The 21,205-nt window shown below is 39.4% G+C and overlaps 1 protein-coding gene across 1 annotated transcript in view; it reads left to right on the top strand.

The window, feature by feature from the left end:
• The window catches only part of DNTT (DNA nucleotidylexotransferase), a 157,718-nt gene that overhangs the window by 18,518 nt on the left and 117,995 nt on the right, over positions 1–21,205 (top strand). Inside the window, exons 3-4 of the mRNA XM_089508345.1 lie at positions 1,319–1,447; positions 19,614–19,784. Coding sequence (XP_089364471.1) covers positions 1,319–1,447; positions 19,614–19,784 — 300 coding nt within the window. The remainder of the gene's footprint in view (positions 1–1,318; positions 1,448–19,613; positions 19,785–21,205) is intronic.

Below are 21,205 nucleotides of genomic sequence, written 5' to 3'. Positions count from 1 at the left end.
AGGTTTTCCTCAAAGATAGCTTGTTTAAATTTAAATAATTAAAATTATTGTCTAGGCCAAGTTTATAGTTAATCATGTTGTTCTGATTTCTGATTGAATACAAAGGCAGGTTACAGACTGCCGAAATGCGGCGGTCTGCTGCTGCCACCGGTTACTGCGTCCAGGAACCATAGCAGCCAAACGGCGCAGTTCCCGGACGCAGCAAAGAAGGAGCGTGAAAATCGCGCTCCTTCTTGCTCCCCGGAAAAGACGCCGTGAGGTGCTAGTCGCGCACTTGCGGCGTCATTTCCGGGGCGCAACGTGTGAATGCAGAGCGTCCGTTACGTCAAGATGGCGGCGGCTGTGTGGAACGGCCACCGCCATTTGTTACGGACTCAGTCCATGGTAGGGTTAGGGGCGTCTGGAAGAGATGCCCCTTTCTAACCCTAGCATGGACTGAGTCCGTCCTAGGGTGCTCGTTTATAACGGGCCATAGATTATAAATCACAGGAAACATTTGGGCACATCTACATTGTAGAAATAATGCACTTTGACACCACTTAATGCTGTACCTCTATCCTATGGAATTTTAGAATTCGCATTTTTAAAGGGTCTTTAACCTTCCCTGACAAAGAGTGGTGGCAGTTCACAGAACTACAAATCCCATCATTTTGTTGAATGGAGCCATAGCAGTTAAAATAGTGTAAAACTGCATTATTTCTACAGAGTAGATGCACCCTATGACTCTTGCATAAAATTGATGAAAATGGAATTATCAGGAATTCTAACTTTACAACATTATGTAGCATCTCGTAACACCTTTGAGACTAACTGAAATAAAGAAGTTGGCAGCAAGAGCTTCCATAGACTTCAGTTTACTTCCTTGGATGCATATAGTGGAGTGGAAACCAGGGGCAGACATATATATGCCATTGGTATGTGAGAATGTCAAATCAAATCCACAATCCTTTGTGTATGGAAATGAAGTAGCAAGTCGAGTTTTAACAATTATTAAATAGTGTCTGAAAAAAGGTGGCAGAACCTTGTCCTTCCCAGTAGGCTCAGGAAAAATCAAACTGCTGTAGCTTCTTCTAGCGTGTATGTTCTTCCCCATTAATAATATTTTCCATTTTGACCACACTCTGGTGTTGCTTGACTAGTTTTTGTCTGTGAAATGACGAAAAGTATGATATATAGGAGTGTTTGCTTTTACAATGCAGCATGAAGATAAAAGACAGAAATGTTCTAGAAAAGCAGAAACATCACTAGGTTTTGACTTCTGAGACTTCGAGATAAATGAGTTAACAAATGGCTCATTTCTCTCTTTCTCTGTTTCTAGGTGCACCATGAGCATTCTGCAGCTTCATTCAAGCATGCAGAGGAGACTTCACCTCTCAGTGCAGATATTGTCTCCCAATATGCATGTCAAAGGAGGACAACTTTAAACAATTACAACAAAAAATTCACGGTAATGCATATAATTTTATTCCTAAACTATCATTTTTTTAACACAAAACCACAGGCGCTTTCAGGTACAAGTTACATAACATTAAATAATATTGTTTGTAGATCTGCCAGGAAGCAGGAGCATCTATTGAGGAGAATAAATACACTACAAACCATCCTGTGAATTTATTGAGAAATAAATTCTGCTTTCAGTTTTCTTTATTTGTAGGTAAATATGCACCATGCTTTGGCAAAATAAAATAAAAATAAAAAACTCTCAAGTATTATACTTTTTAGAGTAGTTGGTCGTTTATAATGAATGGATGTGAATTTCTTAGGTACTGCGATAGAAAAGGCTGCAGCTGCACTACAGAAATAATCCAGTTTGACACTATATTAATTGCCATGGCTCAATGTTATGGAATTCCGGGATCTGTAATTTTGTGAGACATTTAGCTTTCTCTGTCAGAGAGCTCTGGTGCCACAAAAAACGTATACATATTCATATAGGACTTTTTCAACCTGCTATATGCTATACACAAATACTCTTTAAGAACATGTTCTTTACTGTGATTTTTAGTTCATACTGTAGTATGTTAGTTTTATGTTTCCCTTTTCAGGTTTACATGCTGCCCTGTATGCAAAGTATTTGACTTCTGTAAACTCTGTCACTGAGAATGGGCCAGTAGCGTCACTGGGGGAGTGAAGGGGGTGCAGTCTGCACTGATGACACCCCAGAAGAAGGGTGACATCCCAGTCAGCCCCCCACTACCCCCTGTGCCATCTGCACATGCCACTCCATGCACATACCCATGTGCAGCACCACGCACATGCTGCCCCACACACGTGCTGCTCCAGTGCATGTATGCATGTACTGCTCCACACACACCACGTGTACTGCTCTGATCCACAGGGAGGTCCGGCCTACATGTGAACCTCTGTGCGCTGCATGCACTTCTCCACTCCCTGCGCACACTGCTGTGTGTCCCTCACATTCCCATGTGGCTGGAAATCCTGCCGGAAGTCCTGCTCCTGGAAGTCTTATCCCCAGAAGTCGTGCCTTCCCTGCACCAGGTGACACCTGGTGCAGGACCACCACTGGAATGGTCTCCATTCTTGTGTTTCAGTTTTAATGGCAGTGATTAAATTTTGTTTACCACATGATTACTGATAAGCTGTATATTGTCCACCTAGTTCTTCCTCTCTAATAGTTCCACTTGACTGCTTTGTATTTTGTCAGATATGCCAGACTTGGATTCTTACATAAACTTTCATTGTTGAGAATGAGGTGTTCGACAGTGAGGTGTGAGGGCAATGTGACAGCTGGTGTTGTGTGGTTGTTTGAATGAGACTTGGACATGCACGTTCTGGTCACTGCAGAGCCATGAAATCCACCAGTTGTGCTTCAGCTCTGACTTACCTCATAAGGGTGTTATGAGAACAAAGTATGGAGGAAAAGAAACAAAGGACAGACAGAGATGTACATAGTCAATAACAAAATGATTGGCATTGCTGCTCAGGGTCTATTAAATAGAAAATTCATGGTGGCTCAAATAGACAAATGTCTAGTAGAGGATCTAGTCAAAATGTTCTGTTTGTAAGTTCCCTTTAAGTCTGTTCAGAGAGTTGGATCATAGATACTAACAAGTAGAACCTGTAACAAAATATTGCAATGTGGAGCATTCTAGTTTATTGTGCCAGCCAGCCAGCCTGACCATCATTAAGGTAATCGATTTCATTCCACCACTTAGTTTTTTTTAAATGAGCAGTTAGCTGTTTCTTTCCATTAGATTCCCACCATCTTTTTGTACTCCTTTTTACGTTTGTCTAGTTCTTCCTTCTGCATAAGTGATGCCATTCTGCCACTCTCACTTCAACACTTATAGGAATGATTTCCCATAAGCAGCACCAGTGTGAGGTGAGATAACATCTTTGAGAACAGAGTGTCCTGTCAGTCCACTGTACCAGTAAATAATAACAATGATAGTTTGCTTCTAATTTCATAGTATAATGCAGCTGGCTCTTAAATCTATTGCTCTAAAGATTACTAAAATTAAACTCTGGAAAGGCAGCAGGTTTACATAATGGATGACTCTACCACAGAGGGACATTCTGTAGGGCCACCAATGCTTATATAAGTCACAGTGAGCTTTTTGAAGTTTGTGTGCTGCATCATTAAGGAGATTATTGCATTAGCTTCACTGTCGGAATTGACCCATGATGTAAGTTTCTTAAGGCGGATCTTATTGCATTCATTCATCGCTGGGCAATATGCAGCCCATATGCAACCTGGGCTTCTCTCACAGCTTCTCAAGAATAAGATTTCCCTTCTTGATAAGATGTGGGACAAGCTCAGAGAAAACTGGGTTGCATACAGGCGGCACACTGCCCGGCAGTGGGTGAATGTGATAAGATTTGCCTTCAGAAAGTTATATAAGCCACATTTTCCCCACCTGATAAAAAGGATTGAACTGGTGTTGTATTTTTCATCAGCACAACTGCATGGCAACACCACAAAATATAAACAGTTTCATCACAATATTCTAGCACTTGGTTTTGTAATATGTACTTTTCCTTCAGCCAGTAGTTTAATGGCTGCCTCATCATCTCAGAAAACTCAAGAGTGAACTAAGCTCAAAGATAAATTGAAGACAAGCTAAGCTATTGGTTATTTTAGATTGCAGCAATCTGGCTTCTTGCTTTGGATTTCAGAGCCTAGGTAATGAAGTATTTTGATAAATTCCTCCTTGCAAAAAAATTTCCAGTGTTGGTCAATAGTTAAAGCCATCTTAGGCAACCTTGCAGGTTTGATTTGATATAATATACCTGAACATGTTTGAGAATCTTATTTCTCTACCATCTTTAGGGACTGTAGAGAGCAGGTCTCCATGGAAGCATATTTTCTATACCTGTACCTACTTGCTTGAGCTTTTGAAAACTAACACCACATGTGGGCACCTTTAGTAGCAGCCCTGTTCGCCCAAATTAACAGAACCTCTCGATTACCTAATAACTGGTCCCAGGCTATCATAATACCTATCTATTAAAAAAGGGGTAGGAATGTTCCCTATAATTACCAGCCCACTAGTCTGCTTTCAGTAATGGGTAAACTCTACCTTAACAATAGGCTCATTAGCTAGATTGAGGATGAAAATATCCCAGTGAGCAGGCTGGTTTATAAGTAAGGGCAGGTCAACACTTGGCTGTTGCTTAGTTGTAAGCCACTTATCTGAGAAATATACAAGATCACTCAGCAATAGTCTACATGTTGCCTTCATAGATTTGACATCAGTTTTTAATTTGATACTCAGGGATAGATTATGGGCCAAACTTTTTTCTTCTATTGTTAAAATACTACTTTTGCTAATCATGGGGCCATACAATATTCTCTGTCTGCTGCCGAAACGACCAACTCCCCAATTAATCCAGGCATGTCATTTCATACCAAGAGAAGTGCAAACTGTCTTGATAATTTGACTATTTCTAAATATCACACACACACACACACACACACACATACACACACGACTTAATGTCATTTGTTCTGCGGTCCGGAACAGTTGTTTCCAGGGAATTCCTTACAAAAATTGTGTTTGTCCATGTGGAGATGGATTAGTAGATCTCTTTCCCACATATTTCTCTTTTGTAATTTTTAAAGACATGAGAGATTAAGATTAATTACACCGCTCTTAAGAAATCCCTTGGAAGACCCTCTGAATGATATTGGTTTATCTGTTAGTAGATATTAAAAAAATGTGTAACAGAAATTGTTGCAAAGTTCTTTTTCTCTGCTGCTAATATTAATCAAACCATGATTCAAATATGTAATTCATGGGGTTTGTCTCCCTTTTTAAGTTGTACTAACTAAAGGATACTAGATCTATTATATTTTATCTTTAAAAAATAACTCTTGCTATTACCCCTGTCTGTTTTATGTTGTTTTGTTTTTTCTGTCATGTTTTGCATGTGTTTTAATGTGTTTGATTGGATTGGATTTGATTCCCATATGGTTTGTAGCTAATATGGAGAGTGTCGGGTTGTTTAGTTCAGGCTGAATGTGCCATCTTTGTTCTTTCACTTAGTAATGGAGAATCTAAGAGGTGCCACTGTGAGACAGATTCATTCCATATTTTGCTGTGTTGTTTTCTTGTGATGTCCCCACCATGTTTTGCAGTGAATCATTAGAATCCTTGCTGTCATCATCATCATCATCACCAGAAAATGAAGCAGTCCAATAACCAACCTGTCTAAAATGGGCAGCCACAATGATATGGAGATTTTTATGCCTTCAGATTAAAAGAAAAGTAGGTGAGGGAGAAATTTAAGATACTGTACTTAGGCAGAAAAAATGTAATGCATTGATACAAGATGGGGGACACCTGGCTTTACAACAGTACCTGCGACAGGGATGTAGGAGTCCTAGTAGATTACAAGTTGAACATGAGTCCAAAGTGTGATATGGCAGCTAAAAAAGCCTATGTGGTCATAGGCTGCATCAATAGAAGTATAGTGTCTAGATCAAGGGAAATAATAGCTCCGCTCTATTCTGCTTTGGTCAGACCTCACTTGGAATACTGTGTCCAGTTCTGGGCACTGACCCCAGTTAAAAATGGATATTAACAAGCTGGAGCATGTCTAGAGGAGGGCAACTAAAATGACGAAGGAACTGGAAACCATGCCCTATGAGGAGAGACTTAGGGAACTGGGTATGTTTAGCCTGGAGAAGAGACAGTTAAGAGGTGACATGATAGATGCAATTCCTGGGTCAGGTTTGATAGTAGTAAAGGGGAAGGAAGAAAGTAAGTGAAGAAGATAAGAGTAGGTAGACAACTGGAATAAGATAGTAAAAGAAGAAGAGTGGAGATCAAATAGATAGGAGGGACATCAAGAAGGAGAACATCAGTGATGACAAGTAGATGGAGAATAAAGAAAAGACCAAAAAGAGACTGAAATTATAAAAGAGGCAAGACAAAGGGAAACCCAGGAAGATCCAACCAATAAAAGCAGGGTGTGTGTGTCCTAGAGACAATTTTCCATTGTACGTAAAGTCTGTCTATGTTTTAGTATTTGGTGTGTCCTAATAATTTTTTTTTTAAAAAAGAGGTGATATGATAGCCCTGTTTAAATATTTGAAGGGGTGTTATACTGAGGATGGAACAAGCTTGTTTTCTGTTGCTCCAGAGAATAGGACCTAGAGCAATGGATTCAAGCTACAGCAAAAGAGATTCCAGCTCAACATTAGGAGGAACTTCCTGACAGTAAGAGCTGTTCAACAGTAGAACATACTCCCTTGGATTGTGGCAGAGCCTCCTCCTTTGAAGGTTTATAAACGGAGGCTGGATTGCCATCTGTCAGGTGTGCTTTGATTGTGAGTTCCTGTATGGCAGGGGATTGTACTCAATGGTCCTTGTGATCTCTTCCAACTCTATGATTCTATGAGGCTGATTTCAACATTAAAGAGAGATTAAAGTGCATTTAAAAATCCTGCAAATGAAGCAGAAATGGTCAATAATTGTGTGAGTGATTATCATACACAATTGCGGAAATAAAGTGATATTGGAAATGCACTGAAATCCTGAAAGTAAAAAGATGCATGTTAAAGCTTCTTTGTGGCACCTTTAATGGCGGGCTTTATGTGAAATTGTTATGTGTAATTACGCAATTTTCCCAGTATATTCATGAGATAAACTCTTGATCTCTTTTGTATGATAAATTCTCCTGAGTTAGATATGGACTCTAATCCATAAAGGCTCATGTTATAATAAATAGGTTAGTCGTCACCAAAACTTGTTATTGTAATAAATCATAAGTTTAATTTTAATTGCTCACCTGGGTAAGTGAAGCTCAGCTCCGTAGAAAGAGAAACTGATTTCGCGGCAATCTGGACAGGGTGTTCAAAGGCTAATTAATAGGTTATATATCAATAATCCTTCTTGTCACAGACAGTGTATACTGGTATACTCGAGGTATGTATAGTTGTTGCAGTGAATGTGCAGGAGTCAAATGCATGATCCTGCATAGCCTTCACTATGCCTGTTCATCTTACACATTCAATAGCGTCTGAAAACAGTTTTTAGAAATAGACTGACATCCTGTTCAGTATTTATGAGATTTACAATCTTACAACTTTTGGGATTCATGTTCATGATTGCTAACGACAGAAGGTGACCCCAACAACTTAAACCAGGCTGCACTACAATCAAAGAATTTCCTAGGGGCTGCAGATTAGGGTACTGTACTGGGAAATGATAACTGCAGTGCTCTCCTGGTCGTGGGGTATATTGACAAACAGTTGCTCTAGGACCATAAGAAATCTCTCCAGCTGGGCCTGTGTGTGTGTGTGTGTGTGTGTGTGTGTATGCGCCTTCAAGTTCCCTGTCAACTTATGGCAACCCCATGAATTTTTACTACAGAATTATTTGCTAGCTATGTAGACTATGATCTCCATTACGTTTTAAAGGAATATCATGAGTTAAATTCATGTAAAACTAGAATGTAGCAATTTTTTTTACTACAGTTCCAAGAATCCCCAGCTAGCACACCTATTGGCTATGAGGGATTCTGAGGTTTGAAGTCCAAAAAGCAACTTTTCCAAGTGCACATGAAATCCAAATCAGTTTGGAGAGGAAATTATACCCTTAAATGGCCTGTAGATTGCCTTGGGACCAGCAAAGCTCTTGTGGTGAAGAAAAGTGAAGAATTGTTCAGGATATTCAGCATATCAATCATTTGAAAGTTACTTGAAACATATCCTTGCTGTTCTTCAGGGTCTTCCTATCCTGCTGTTCTTGTCCAGGCTCAGTACTGTGGCTGCAATTCATGTGCTCAGAAAAAAAGATGCTGCAAAAGATTATTTTCTGTGCAAATATGGAGCTGCAATGAGGCATCAGTATAATTTACTTATACAAGCTCTGGGCAACCAACCATTAAATGACGCATTGTCTCTGGCTGAATGCCACATAACCAACAAATTAGGTTCAAACCATCTTGAAATTATGTCTTGGTGATAGCATCTTGTTATAACCACTTTATTTGAAGATATAAATATATTGCCTTTTCTTTTCCTTTGTAACTTGGTGATAGCTTTTACTTGCCATAGTTATTTTTAGCTTTTTTTGTGTTAGAGCTGCAGCCTATGTGAGGTCTTTGATAAATAGAGGGATTTTTTCACTCAGAGGTGATCCATGCGACTCTGAAATACCATTTTTGAGTTCTATTGTAGATGAGTAGCTGCATTATAAAGGCAATTAAATGTGATATTTTCCATACCATCAAGTCAACCATGAAAACAGGTCTTTTGCTAACATGGCAGTTGCTCTTGTGTAATGAAACTTAAGGAGGCTTATTTTCTTACAAGTCATGGATTGCATGATAACAACTTCTGTTAATTTACATCCTGAATTGTAACCAACACATATATGCTTTATAGCTACCATTTGAATTGATCTTTAATAATACTATGGCTCTTTAGAGACATACTTTGTTTACTTTAGATAGATGTATTCTAGTAAGATCCATGCTGCTAAAGGAATGGTATTAGTGCAAGGTAGGGATGAAGCAAATTGACAAAGGCTGTGTCTGCACTGCAGAAATAATCCAGTTTGATGCCACTTTAACTGCCTTGGTTCAATGCTATGGAATTCTGGGAACTGTAGTTTTGTGAGACATTTAGCCTTTTCTGTCAGAGAGGTCTGGTGCCTCACCAAACTACAGTTCTCAGTATTCAGTAGCACTGAGCCATGGCACTTAAAGTGGTGTCAAACTGGATTATTTCTGCAGTGTAGTACAGCCAAATATTATTTGCTCATTTATTTCACCTTGACACTGACTCTTCAGGTTTAGCTAAATTTTGAAAATGGTGCAAAATTATTTTGTGGGTCAGAAATTTTGAACAGATTTCCCCCCAGAACTTTCTGAAGCACCATTTGACCATTAGACAATTCAAAATGGATTCAGTCATAAAATGGCTGGCTCACTCGCCATTAACTGGGAACCACCATTAGCTGGTAAAAAACACACTCTTATATCGAGGATGGATCATTAATTTAATCCAAGTGGTACAATGTTAGTTACTGCTCCCAAGAAAGGGCAGGCTTGGCAAAAATAGAGTGTCCCAGTGCGTCAATTTTATCTGAAGTAACAAGGACATCTTTCTGTGCTAGAAACTTAACTAATTAAAATCTGGTAAGTTACAAATGAAATTGGAAATCATCTAATGAAAAAGGGAGACTGTTGAAACGATTAGAAGAGGAGTTTGAAGCTATTCATCTTCATGAAACATTTGCTAGTAGCTATGTGAGAATCAATAAGCTTCAAAAGGGGGCACAGTAGGGAGATGGGGTGAGAAAAGAGAAAAGAAAAAGCGAAAAATCTTTTTGTGGTGAGAAATGGGGTTTACAGAAATTTATGCATCTTTTTTCCTCCTCTTCATAGCTGAATGCAGGGACACATGGGAAGGGAGATGGAACAAAATAATCTTGTGTACAGTTGGCTCTCCACTTTTTTTCTGCATTGGCTTTTTCAGATTTGATTGCAGATTTGATTAATGTGTTCTCTCTAGAATCTGGCATGGCAGGAGGTTGGACTGGATGGCCCTTGTGGTCTTTTTCAACTCTATGATTCTAGGTCCTCCAGTGCAACTCTGCCAGAAGTTCACCATAGAGTCACACTGGAGGACCTAGAGTTAGGCATTTGCAAGTCTTTCAGTGCAATTCTGTGGTAAATCTCTGTCGGATGTTGACTGTAAGGTTGTGCTGGATGACCTAGAGATTCCTAGAGAGGTGTTCTCTCAAGTAAAAAAAAAAGTGATGTTTTTATTTGCGTTTTTTTATCTTTAACAGGGGAGATTATCACATGGGAGTATGGCATCCTTCTCCCATGTTTAAATCACATTAATCGTGCAGTCAGGGAGAAGATTATCACACTCCCACATTCTTCTCCCGTTCTTTTCCCATCTGTAAACAGTAATGGATCTGTCATTGGGTATTAATTGGAACTACATTAATACCCAATGACAGGTCCATTACTATTTACAGATGGGAAAAGAATGGGATAAGAGAGTGGGAGTGTGATAATCTACCCCCTGATAATGTGATCAGCGTTATTTAAACACAGGAGAAGGATGCTTTCCTCTCCCATGTGATAATCTCCAGGGGTCCTGCACCCCAAACTTCAGAGAATGTGGGGGCCCCATTCTACAGTATTTTTAGATTTCCAGTTATTCTAAACAGTCCCTTTACCTATTTATTATTTTTCAAAAAAAAATGAAAACAATTTTTGACCCCACGGACAGTTCATTGGCAGCTCATGCGTCACGGATTAATAAAAGTCCAGGAGTGTGACAGTTTTTATCTAAAGATTGTTTAATGTTTTCCCTTGCTTCTGTAATGAAACATTAATGCGGTCCCTGGCCGTTCTATAACAACAAATGAATCTTCTTGCATTAAGGCACCAAAAGCTTGTTGCTTTTCTCTCTCCTCCCCAAAAGACACAGTTCATGCTTGCAGTGTGATTTTTATGAGGTAAAATAAGCCCTGTCATTCTCATCCCCCTAGCCCCGGGGGCTTGGTTGGCTTCGAATATTAATACTGAGCTGCAATAAAACTTAGAAGGATATTTTTCTTATAGACAAATGCAATTTAATTCAGAGAGGGAAAACTAGTTAAGTCAGAAGAAAAGGGTGGTGTGATCCTGAGGCTCATTACAAATGCTCTTGAGTTGCTCTGGCTTCAGGCCATTACTCATGATAATATGAAAGTGAATGTTTGAATATAGGCAGAATACCCATTGTCTTACTCTACTTGAAGAAGGTGACACTTTTTTTTTTTTGCTCTCCATCCCATTTCTATTTACATTGTATTTCATTCTTTTCATTTATTTAAGAGTGCGCTATACCACTGACTTGAGTAAACAAATAAATTATTTTTAATGTAGTTTCAATCAGACCACCTGGCAACTGCACTTTGCTTTAGTTTACAGTCAAATTTGGGTTCTTGCAGGTAGCAAAATACTGAAGTGGCTAGATATATCTTCTAAGCAACATATCCTTTGTAGTGCTGGAACTCTTTAGGGAAAAGAAGTTCACAAATTAGTGTGTCAAAACAGTGAAGTAAAAATATGTTCTCTGTGAGCCTTATCACCAGAGGTTGCTCGCTCTGAACAACAAATCTATTTGCTTAGGGAACAATCCACAAAGAAAGTTATCTGTGAAAAAAATAAATTAATAGGATACATATTTCCATATGGAAACACACATCTTGCATCTCACAAGACTTGTAAGGGAATGAAGCACATCTTATATTAGAAATCAATGCATTTCTGAGACCTGTGATATATGTCGGAGAGGAAAAATCTGCACACCACCACATGCACAATGTGAAACCACAGTGAAATGAGAATGCCAGGAGGATTCTGAAAAAACACAAAAAGAACAATACTGACTTTAACATCCATAGTGAGGAAGAGAATAATGAGAAAATGCTGATTTTTCTCCAGTTCCTAATAGCAATAAGAGATTTGTTTTGTTGTGAAATTTATCGCATGGGATCTTTCATTATTAACGGGATCTTTCATTAATAAAAATTGTTTTTCTGAGGCTTCCCCATGAATGCTTCCACCACAGAAGGAAAGTGGGAAGCCTCTATGACATTTCAGATGCGCGACGGATGATCCCACCTCTGGTGCTTCTGAAACATTTGGGTAACACTTCAGCAACATTTGGGCAGCAGTAAGTGCCCCGTGTGATAAACTCCATTATGTTTTGTTTTGTTTATAATAAGATTTTAATGCAATTTCTGCCTTGATGTTGCTTTCTGGCCATAAAATCATACTTTCTGCACAGAAAATAACATTTCTCTGCAGAAAGTGACATTTTCTGTACCAAAAAAAAGCCCCATGTGTGGATTTTTTGCTGAACAAATCCCAAACTGTGAATAATCCTTGAAAACTACACAGTTTACAATGACTTTCTTACAGCAGGGAGAAAAATGGCTAAGTTATTTCTTCTTGTCCATAACATTGAAATTTATGAAGATTTATATCACTAATCTTGATCCCATTTCAGTCTGCCTTTAGGACCGGTTTGAAGAGAGAAATGAGCTTTTAGGCTCAACCAAACTTTTATTATAAAGACCTACTTGAGCTTTGCTGCTTCTGTTGGTTTTATTTTGTAGTTTTCCCTCTTTGATTCTATGGCTGTTTTAAATTATTGCCCAAGATTCTGCATCAGGAGATATATCTTTGCCACATGGTTATGATACATTTCCCAGTGTAAACCAAATTCCCTTTCCTCTGATCTGCTCCATCCCCAAAATGGCAATTTCTGTGTTGGTGGAGAGTGAGGGGGGAGCAGCAGAGATACAGCCAACTATTTTCCTTTACCAGACAGACAATGGCTGCATCGACATTGCAAAATTAATGCAGTTTGACACTACTTTAACTGCCCTGGCTCAATGATATAGAATTATTGGAATTGTAGTTTTGTGAGATATTTAGCTTTCTCTGTCAGACACATCAGATTGCAAAAAGTGGTGTCAAATTGCATTAATTCTGCAGTGTGGCAGCAGCTTATGATAGGCTGGAGGTTCCTTGGATGATACTTGATGACGATATTAGTGCTGTTTGTCCAGCTAAAGGAAAATAGCTTAGCACATCTCTTCAGCTTCCTCTGCTCTCTACTGAAATGGAATTGGCCATCTTTGGGGAGAGGGTTTGCAGCAGAGAAAAGGTGTGTTTGATGAGATTTTGGTTGTATGTGGTTAGAACAGAATTCTGATCCACAAAATGTCCAAGAAAGAAGGTTACAGTGGTCTAAGTTGGGTTTATACCATTTGTAATCACTACTAGGATGCCAGCCATATAGACCGAAGACCACTCTCGTGCATCACAGTGTTCACATACTATCCAACTGGTTGTCTTTTAGCACAGGAGAAATGCAAAATCACCCTTCTGCTTTTCTCCCCAGCAACATATGTACAGAAGCAATACTATCTCTATATGTATTGATGTGGATAGATTGAAAGCTGGCTCTGCCTTGTTGGTACAGTGGTTAAATGTTAGTACTGCAGCCAAAAGGTTGAGTTCAGTCCTGGAGGGCTCCAAGGTTGATTCAGGGGATTATCGCACCACTGAAAACTGTGTCTTACCACTGCTGAACTGAAGCTTTATTTGGGCTGTACCCTGGTGTTATTGTATGGCTTCTGTCCTCAAAACTGCCATTCGAGAACAGCACAGCTCCAATGTGGTTCCTTGAACTCACTTCAGTGGCCATTTTTCAAAGTTGGAAAGCTCGCAAGTTTGAAAAATGACTGCCGAAGCGAGTTCAGAGACCCACATTGGAGCCTGGGTGTACCTGGATGGGGGTTTTGAGGACAGAAATTCAGCAGCAGTGAGTGTTTTTCAGTGGTGCGATAATCCCTTCAGCCTCCTATCCTTCCATAGGTTGGTAAAATGAGTACCCAGCTTGTTGGGGTTAATTGGCTTACAGATTCTAAAGCCACGTAGAGTGTGCTGAGTTCACTGATAAGCGGTATAGAAATGTACATGCTATTGCTATTTGCCTGCTATCTGGAATGGTACATTTTCTGGCTTATTGCCTATAATAGCACCACCAGCAATTTGCCTATTTTATCCCCTCACTCTTCTTTATAGCATAACTGGGTGCAAATTCAGCAATGAGGTGAATGTGCCAGCAGAACACCTCTTGTGTAGCTGTCCAAAATGGTCAGGATTATTCTGTTAGTCATTTTGGACCTTCTTATCCCCCACCCCAAGTACTGAACTGAGAAATGTAACCAAACAGTTCAGTAGTGTTGCTTTTAGTATATGATGTGAAAGATGTTATCTATTTCATTAGCATGTTTATACCAGGCCAACAGACGCCTCTCTCTATCATGTACAGATCAGGTAACTTTCTAGAATGCAATCCTCATTATATCCCACATTTGTTAAATCTGTGCTATTTTCAGTACTTATTTTCTTTTCCCTTGAATAGTCAATTTAGGTTACACTGTAGTGAACAGAGATAGAGGTGGTGAAGTGGAAATTATTTTTTAATCTTGAGCAAATAAATCAAAACATGCCAAAGTGTGTTTTATGCAGAAAAGCAGCTCTATAATTTATTTCTGTGTTTGCTGGCAATGTTTCATTGAGGGAGGAATACATATTCAGTGTTAGTCTAATTGTTTATTTAAGACCTCTTAATGAGCTCTGGTAGTTGGAGAAAACATTGAGTAATGAGAACACCATTTGAAGCAAAATCTTTTGATAGCATCTTTCAGCTGACTGTCAACAATATTTGACTAGACACGGAATTTTAGTTTTCTTCTCAATTTAAGTCAGTAATGTATTTTTCCTTCATACCTGTCCACCCACTAGTAGAAAACAGTGAGCATCTTACCCAAAATAGCAATGACATTATGTTTTATGTCATTTGTCTTGATAGCTTATTCATGTGACTGGTTAATATTTTTCCTCCTCTTCTTTTAAAAAGAATAAATTAGAATTTCTTTTATTCTTTAAAGCAGCCATCAGTATTCCATGTAAGTAGACCTGGTACTGTGGTATGCTTTGGTTAGTTTGCAACAGCTCGATGAAAGACACTTTTGTGCTCCTTTTCAAAAATGTTGCCTTTGTTAATATGCTGCTGATCTCTATAGCAATTTATAGAGAGGTTCCACCCAAGATATTTTGTTGCCTGAGAGAAAGCATCAACGGTTGCCCTACTGAAAGCCAAGGGGCATAGTACCCAAAGTCAGCCAAATTATTTTGGCACATCAGGCAGACAATTTCAAAAGTACCTCTTCCCCCTCCCCAGCTAGTAAAACTCAAATAACAGTGTATTAAATAGCATAAAGTTTGTGGTCTGTTTGTGACACTCCAGATCCACTGCTTGAAGGGGCCACTAATATTTGCTAGATATTAGGACTGGGTTTGGTCCAGCCTCCACGTCTGTGGGAACTCATCATAGTACCACGCAAGCTGAGCGTACCCTAAAAGTGGCACCATGAAGCAGCATGTTTCAAGAAAGAAGGACTTTTGAGGATGCCAACATGTTATGACACCCCTGTTTAAATATTTGAAGGGAAATCATACTGAAGTTTGAGCAAATTTTTTTACTGCAGCGCCTGAGAATAGGACTTAGATCAATGGGTTCAAACATCAGGAAAAGAGATTCCACCTAAACATTAGGAAGAATTTCCTAACTGTAAGAGCTGTTTGATAGTGAAACACGCTCCCTTGGAGGGTGTAAGTTTTTAAACATAGGCTGGATGGCTATCTGTCGGGTGTACTTTGTGTATTCCTGAATGGCCAGGTGTTGGACTGTATGGCCCAATTTTATGATTCTGTTCTATGATTCTTTTCCTGTTCTTTCGATTGGTGTGGAGTGCTATGAGGGGAGGGGCTTGGGTAGGAGAACCGGGATGTTATGAATACATCCCTATGTTCATTTGTGAAGTGCTGAAGGCTATAGACCAGTGGTTCTCAACCTTCCTAATGTCGCAACTCTTTAATACAGTTCCTCATGTTGTAGTGACCCCCAATCATAAAATTATTTTCGTTGCTACTTTATAACTATAATTTTGCTATTGTTTTCTGATGGTCTTAGGCGACCCATGGGAAAGGGTTGTTCGACCCCAAAGGGGTCGCAACCCACAGGTTGAGAACCATTGCTATAGATGGTGGACCCAGGGTTTTCAGAATTTAACTGCTTCTCTTAGGCTTCCCTATCCCCAGTTGGCTTAGCTGCAATTCCCATTTAGGGTAGGGAGATGGACTTTCAGGGGGAGAGGATGGTTATGGACAAAGGGGCTGAACAGATGGGCAGAAAGGGGCAGCCCTTTCTGCCCTGGATCGGTGTCATGGCGAACGCATGTCATGGCACCGATCTGGCCTTTGCAGAGCACAAAAAGGAGCCAGTTTTTCTGGCTTCTTTTTGTGCCCGTGAAGGGGCACCATAGCTGCTGCCTTGAGGCAAGTAAATTATATGCTGTTTGTGAGAAAAATTTTGGATGTGGTTTCTACATATACAAACATTTGGTAACTGTCTCTGAAGTTTGTTTTTTTAATGGCCAATGTCTTTTTTATCCCTGTTCACTTGGTGTCCCTAATCATGAGAGTAAAATTGTCAACAAATATATCCTTCTCTTTGGGGCTGTGCAGATCATCCCTAAGGGGTGGCCTGTAGCCGCCTTCAGCTGTGCTACTTAGGGGCCACAGCAACTGCACACTGCAGCAGCTCCTTTTTACGCCCTGGAAAGGGCATGACAGCTGCGGCACCGCAACTTTAAGCTGCTTCTTTGATGGTGCGTTGTGTGGACGCAGCACCAGAGAAGCCCTGTGATGCTATGCACCATGTGGAGTGGTGCGCGACATCACAACGCCCTGGGGGCGGAGTCAGGGTGTGCATCATGTGGACGCCATGCCCTAACTCCTCCCCCAGGCCAGCCTTAATGGCCAGTCTGCACAAGGCTTTAGTGCCTTAAAAGAAGTAAGGAAGGGGGGAGGAATATTTTAGTTATGGATTGGGGGTAAATACAGAGAGGAATGAACAACTGCTGGAGCAAATGGAAAGAAAACAGAAGAGTCACTCTCAGCAAAAGCATTTGGTAAGAGCATTTGGTAAGATGCAAGAATTCATGTGTTTGGAGACGACTTCAAGCCATTTATTCTTCTGTAGACATTTGGGTGGAAAGACAGTTCAATCCTTCTAAATGTGGAAAATATTTTTTAAAAAAGGAAAAGCTGGGAAACCACCATAAAAAGGGGAAGGAGATATTGTCTGCATCTGCATCCCTCCCCTACCTCAGAGAAGCAGATTCAGAATCTAGTAGGGTGAATTTTTCCACTGATCCTTTAGAAACAAGTACAGGCAAAAGGGATCTTTGTTCATGCCTTTTTCTCTCTCAAGATGATAACCTGCAAAACCCTCCAAACAAAATCAAAACTGCATTAAAATTTCTCAAAGATACCCTGTAAATGTCTGAGGTTGGGTACACACATGCAGAAAGAGACTACTTACAAATAGAAATATTTTCATCTAAATGCAGTAAAATTAACTTTATTCTTTGTTGACTGTGCAAAGAACCAGAGGGAGGCAAATGAGGCATCCCAAAACATAATATCGTGTCTGAGTGAAACATCTGCCACATTTGTCTATGATGGAAAGGGAGACAAGTGTCAAATGTGTAGGAGAGAACTACTTATTTCTAAGTATATGGAAGAGATAGAAACAAGTTTTAATATGAATTTTCTTTTTATTTTCAAAGTGAGATCTGATATTGATCTAGTTCTGATACTGCAGCTTGAAGAAGACACATTTTTATTATTTAACTTAAAAAAAATCTGAAGAATAGAGAATAATAGGGGCTGTATATATGGGGTTGGTTCTAGGTTTACTTACGTTTAGAATAATACCACAGAAATCAGTGAACTTTAACTTAGCTAAGACTATCTTGTTCAATTCATGCTGTTAAATCTAAGCATAACAAAATCGGTTTTCAGCTCACAGGTAATCAACCATATCAAGATAATTTAGGCCTTGATAAATGCTGGCATGGGGGTAGAGTGGGGACGTGGCAATTTCACGCCGCACGTTCTGACTTCGCCCAATGCCGGTGTGACGCCGCATGTCCCACTGCATGGCGGGAGGCATCACGGGGCTCCCTTGGTACACCATGCACATGTGCTGTGCCAAAGGAGCGCCGAAAAGCCATGGCACCAGTGGCTATGGTGCCCTTTCTGTGGCACAAGAATAAGCTGCTTTTTGCAGCTTCTTTTTGGATCACGGACCTGCTGAGAGGGGCAGTGTGGTGTGTGGTTGCTGCATCCCCGATCCAGCAGGGAAAAGGGTGGTGTCCCACTGCCCCTTAGGGGCCATCTTTACAACCCCTTAATATACTTAAAAAGAGTTTAAAAAAAGAAAGTCTTTTCTTCTTTTAAAAAAATTCTCGTGCATTAATGCAGCTTTTGCTATGTAAACATTTCAGTATGTTATCTAAATTTGCTAGATGTTATTTGCCTTTTTGTGTTGTGTTGGTGTTTCCCACTGGGCATAGGATTCATGTCATGGTTTGTCTAATACCATCTGACAAATCTAATGCTTTGTAGGCTTTTTTTTTTAATACCCAGAACTAGAAAACCAAAGAGGACTGTTTATAAAAAGACATAACAGCCATTCTTCTCAGTTGGACAAGATAATGTGCTGTCTTAGTCCAGTTAAATCCAGCAGGAAAGCATTTGACATATGTTACCTTTCTCTGCATTTTGGTGACCCAAACTAGATCCTCAATTAGTTTGGGGCTGGACCTAGATTTTATCTCATTGGATATAAGTCTTTAAGCCTGCATTTGCTAAGATAGCAAGCTTACTACACGAAGACAGCACAGCTTGCCTTCCACTGAGCACAATGGTTGTTAAATTTTCTCTTTGATGCAGGGATCTATTTTATGTTCTCTTGCTTTAATGGTAAAACAAAGGGGAAAAAATGAAACCCACAATCCAGAAATGACTAGGCTTGTTGGTTGTTACTAGATACAATGTGAAGAGGCTCTTAGGCCCAATTTCGGAGAAATGAATACAAACCCCAAATGTCTAGAGCCAACCATGCTGACATTTTCAATTGGAAAATGCTGTGTTAATCTGGATAATGTTTTAAGAATACTTATTGATCTTTGCAGCTATCAATTCTTCCCTGAAATTGTTGAAACCAGTTCTTTTCAAAAGTATTTTCCCCACAACTTTCTCTGCACACCCCCAGCCTTAGCCAAGTCCAGGTTTTGGAAGCAGGTCCTGACACAGCCTATTTGTTTGAGTGTTTCAGAGAAACACAGATGTCATGCTGTGACTTGTTTGACAAAACATTTTTGGGCAGATGTCTCAGTATCTCAGGAACTCTTTCACCTTCTTGAGCTCTAGAGATTTGCCCAAATTGATGGTTGTAAGTCAGTTCTCCTGCTATAGGTCAAAAAGCTGTGTGGTAGTTCACTGAGAAGTCCTTTATTAAACATACCTATGAAGAAAATGTCACAGTAGGTTAGCAGCTGTTGTTTTTATATCTTTACCATTATGTGCACCAACCTGCAGATTTTAAATTTTCTTGGTGGCATATTGAATACACCCATTTTGTTAAAACTACTACCTCTCTCTCTCCCTCTTTCTCCCTCTGTCTTCCTTCCTGCCACCATACAAAGGATGCCTTTGAAATACTGGCTGAAAACGATGAGTTCAGAGAGAATGAGGGCTCTTGCCTTTCATTTAGGAGAGCAGCTTCTGTGTTGAAGTTTCTTCAGTTTGCTATAACTAGAATAAACGATATTGAAGGACTGCCTTGGATGGGAGAACAAGTCAAAAAGGTCATTGAGGTGAGTTCTACAGAAAGTAACATGCATAGTGCTACTCATACAAACACATACAACATTCATGTGCCAGAACAATTCATAGTATGGTTTATTGAAACATGGTTTGCTGGGATTAGGGATGGAAAGAATTTTGATTGGGCTCAATGGTCTAGACAGATTGTGAGCCAATTTGCAACTGGATCCAAGACTTCAGGTAATTTGTGAGATCTACAAGTTTCCAAGGAATAAGGTGCACACAAAGCACTGCATATATTCTGAAATGATTAAAATTTGCATAAATGAAAAAAATATATTTATGTGGACAACTGGAAAAAATGTTTCACTGGGGTAAACATTGCTCAAATTAGATAAACTAAGGAAATAAATGTGCAAATTAGGAAAAATGCTTAAAATCAATTGAATAAATTTCATGTGTTCAACCCTATACGAATCAGTAATTTAGAAATTGGGAGATTTTCACATTGTTGGTGATTTGGACATGTATCTTTGCTTACCAGCCAAGGCTTACTTTAACTGGCCATGAAATATTATCTCAACCCTTGGCTTGTTGTTGGTTTACAGATTCTGGCTATTTGAAACCATGGCTTGCCATGACATCCAAACATGCGACTGTGGCTTATTCCTGGCTTGCATCCTCAGTTGCCCACCATGAAATCGGAACTAGCAAGATCAAGCCAGAAATGCAGAAGAGAAGCCATGGTTTATTTATTTATCTGCTATACAATTTGTAGCTTAAGCAAAAAATCATGGTCAATATAAGCCATGGCTTATTATGCTGAACATACACATTATGTCAATAGTATCTAAGGAGATTATTGCATTAGCTTCACTGCTAGGATAGACCCGAGATGTAACTTTCTTAAGGCAGATCTTATATCATTCACCCATCACTGGTCACTATGCAGCCCATATGCAACCCAGGCTTCTTCAGGCTTGTACCACATCTTTTCAACAATGGAAAAATCCCATTCTTGAAAAGCCGTGACAGAAGCCTGGGTTGCATATGGGCTGCATACTGTAATAAGATCCACCTTAAGAAAGAAACATCCTGGATCTATCCCAGCAGTGAAGCTAATGCAATAATCTCCTAAATTAGCAAAATTGCTATATGATGTTAGAATACAAGTCAAAGAAAACTGTTAGATTAATAATAAATTAAATTAAATAAAAGTTAAGAATTCTGAAAATTCAGTCATCTACAGACAGTATGAACTTAATAAGTAAAGCATAAAAATGAAGTTTAGAAAGAGAAATAACTGAGAATCTGAAATTTCTAATTTGGAAATATATGCAACCTATGCTTTTAATTTAAGGTTAGTACAGTTTTAATTCTATAGATAATGGAATAGTATTTTAATATTACGTTTGTGTATGTTTTTAACAATGTGTAGTTTTAGCACAGTAGTGGGAAACCTGTGACTTCA

The sequence above is a fragment of the Sceloporus occidentalis genome, unplaced genomic scaffold (assembly GCF_023333645.1).
Source record: "Sceloporus occidentalis isolate IW3139 unplaced genomic scaffold, rSceOcc1.0.p SCAF_2, whole genome shotgun sequence".
Taxonomy (NCBI): Eukaryota; Metazoa; Chordata; class Lepidosauria; order Squamata; family Phrynosomatidae; genus Sceloporus; species Sceloporus occidentalis.
Note: the sequence above shows the minus strand (reverse complement) of the source record. Positions and strands in the feature narration are given on the sequence as shown.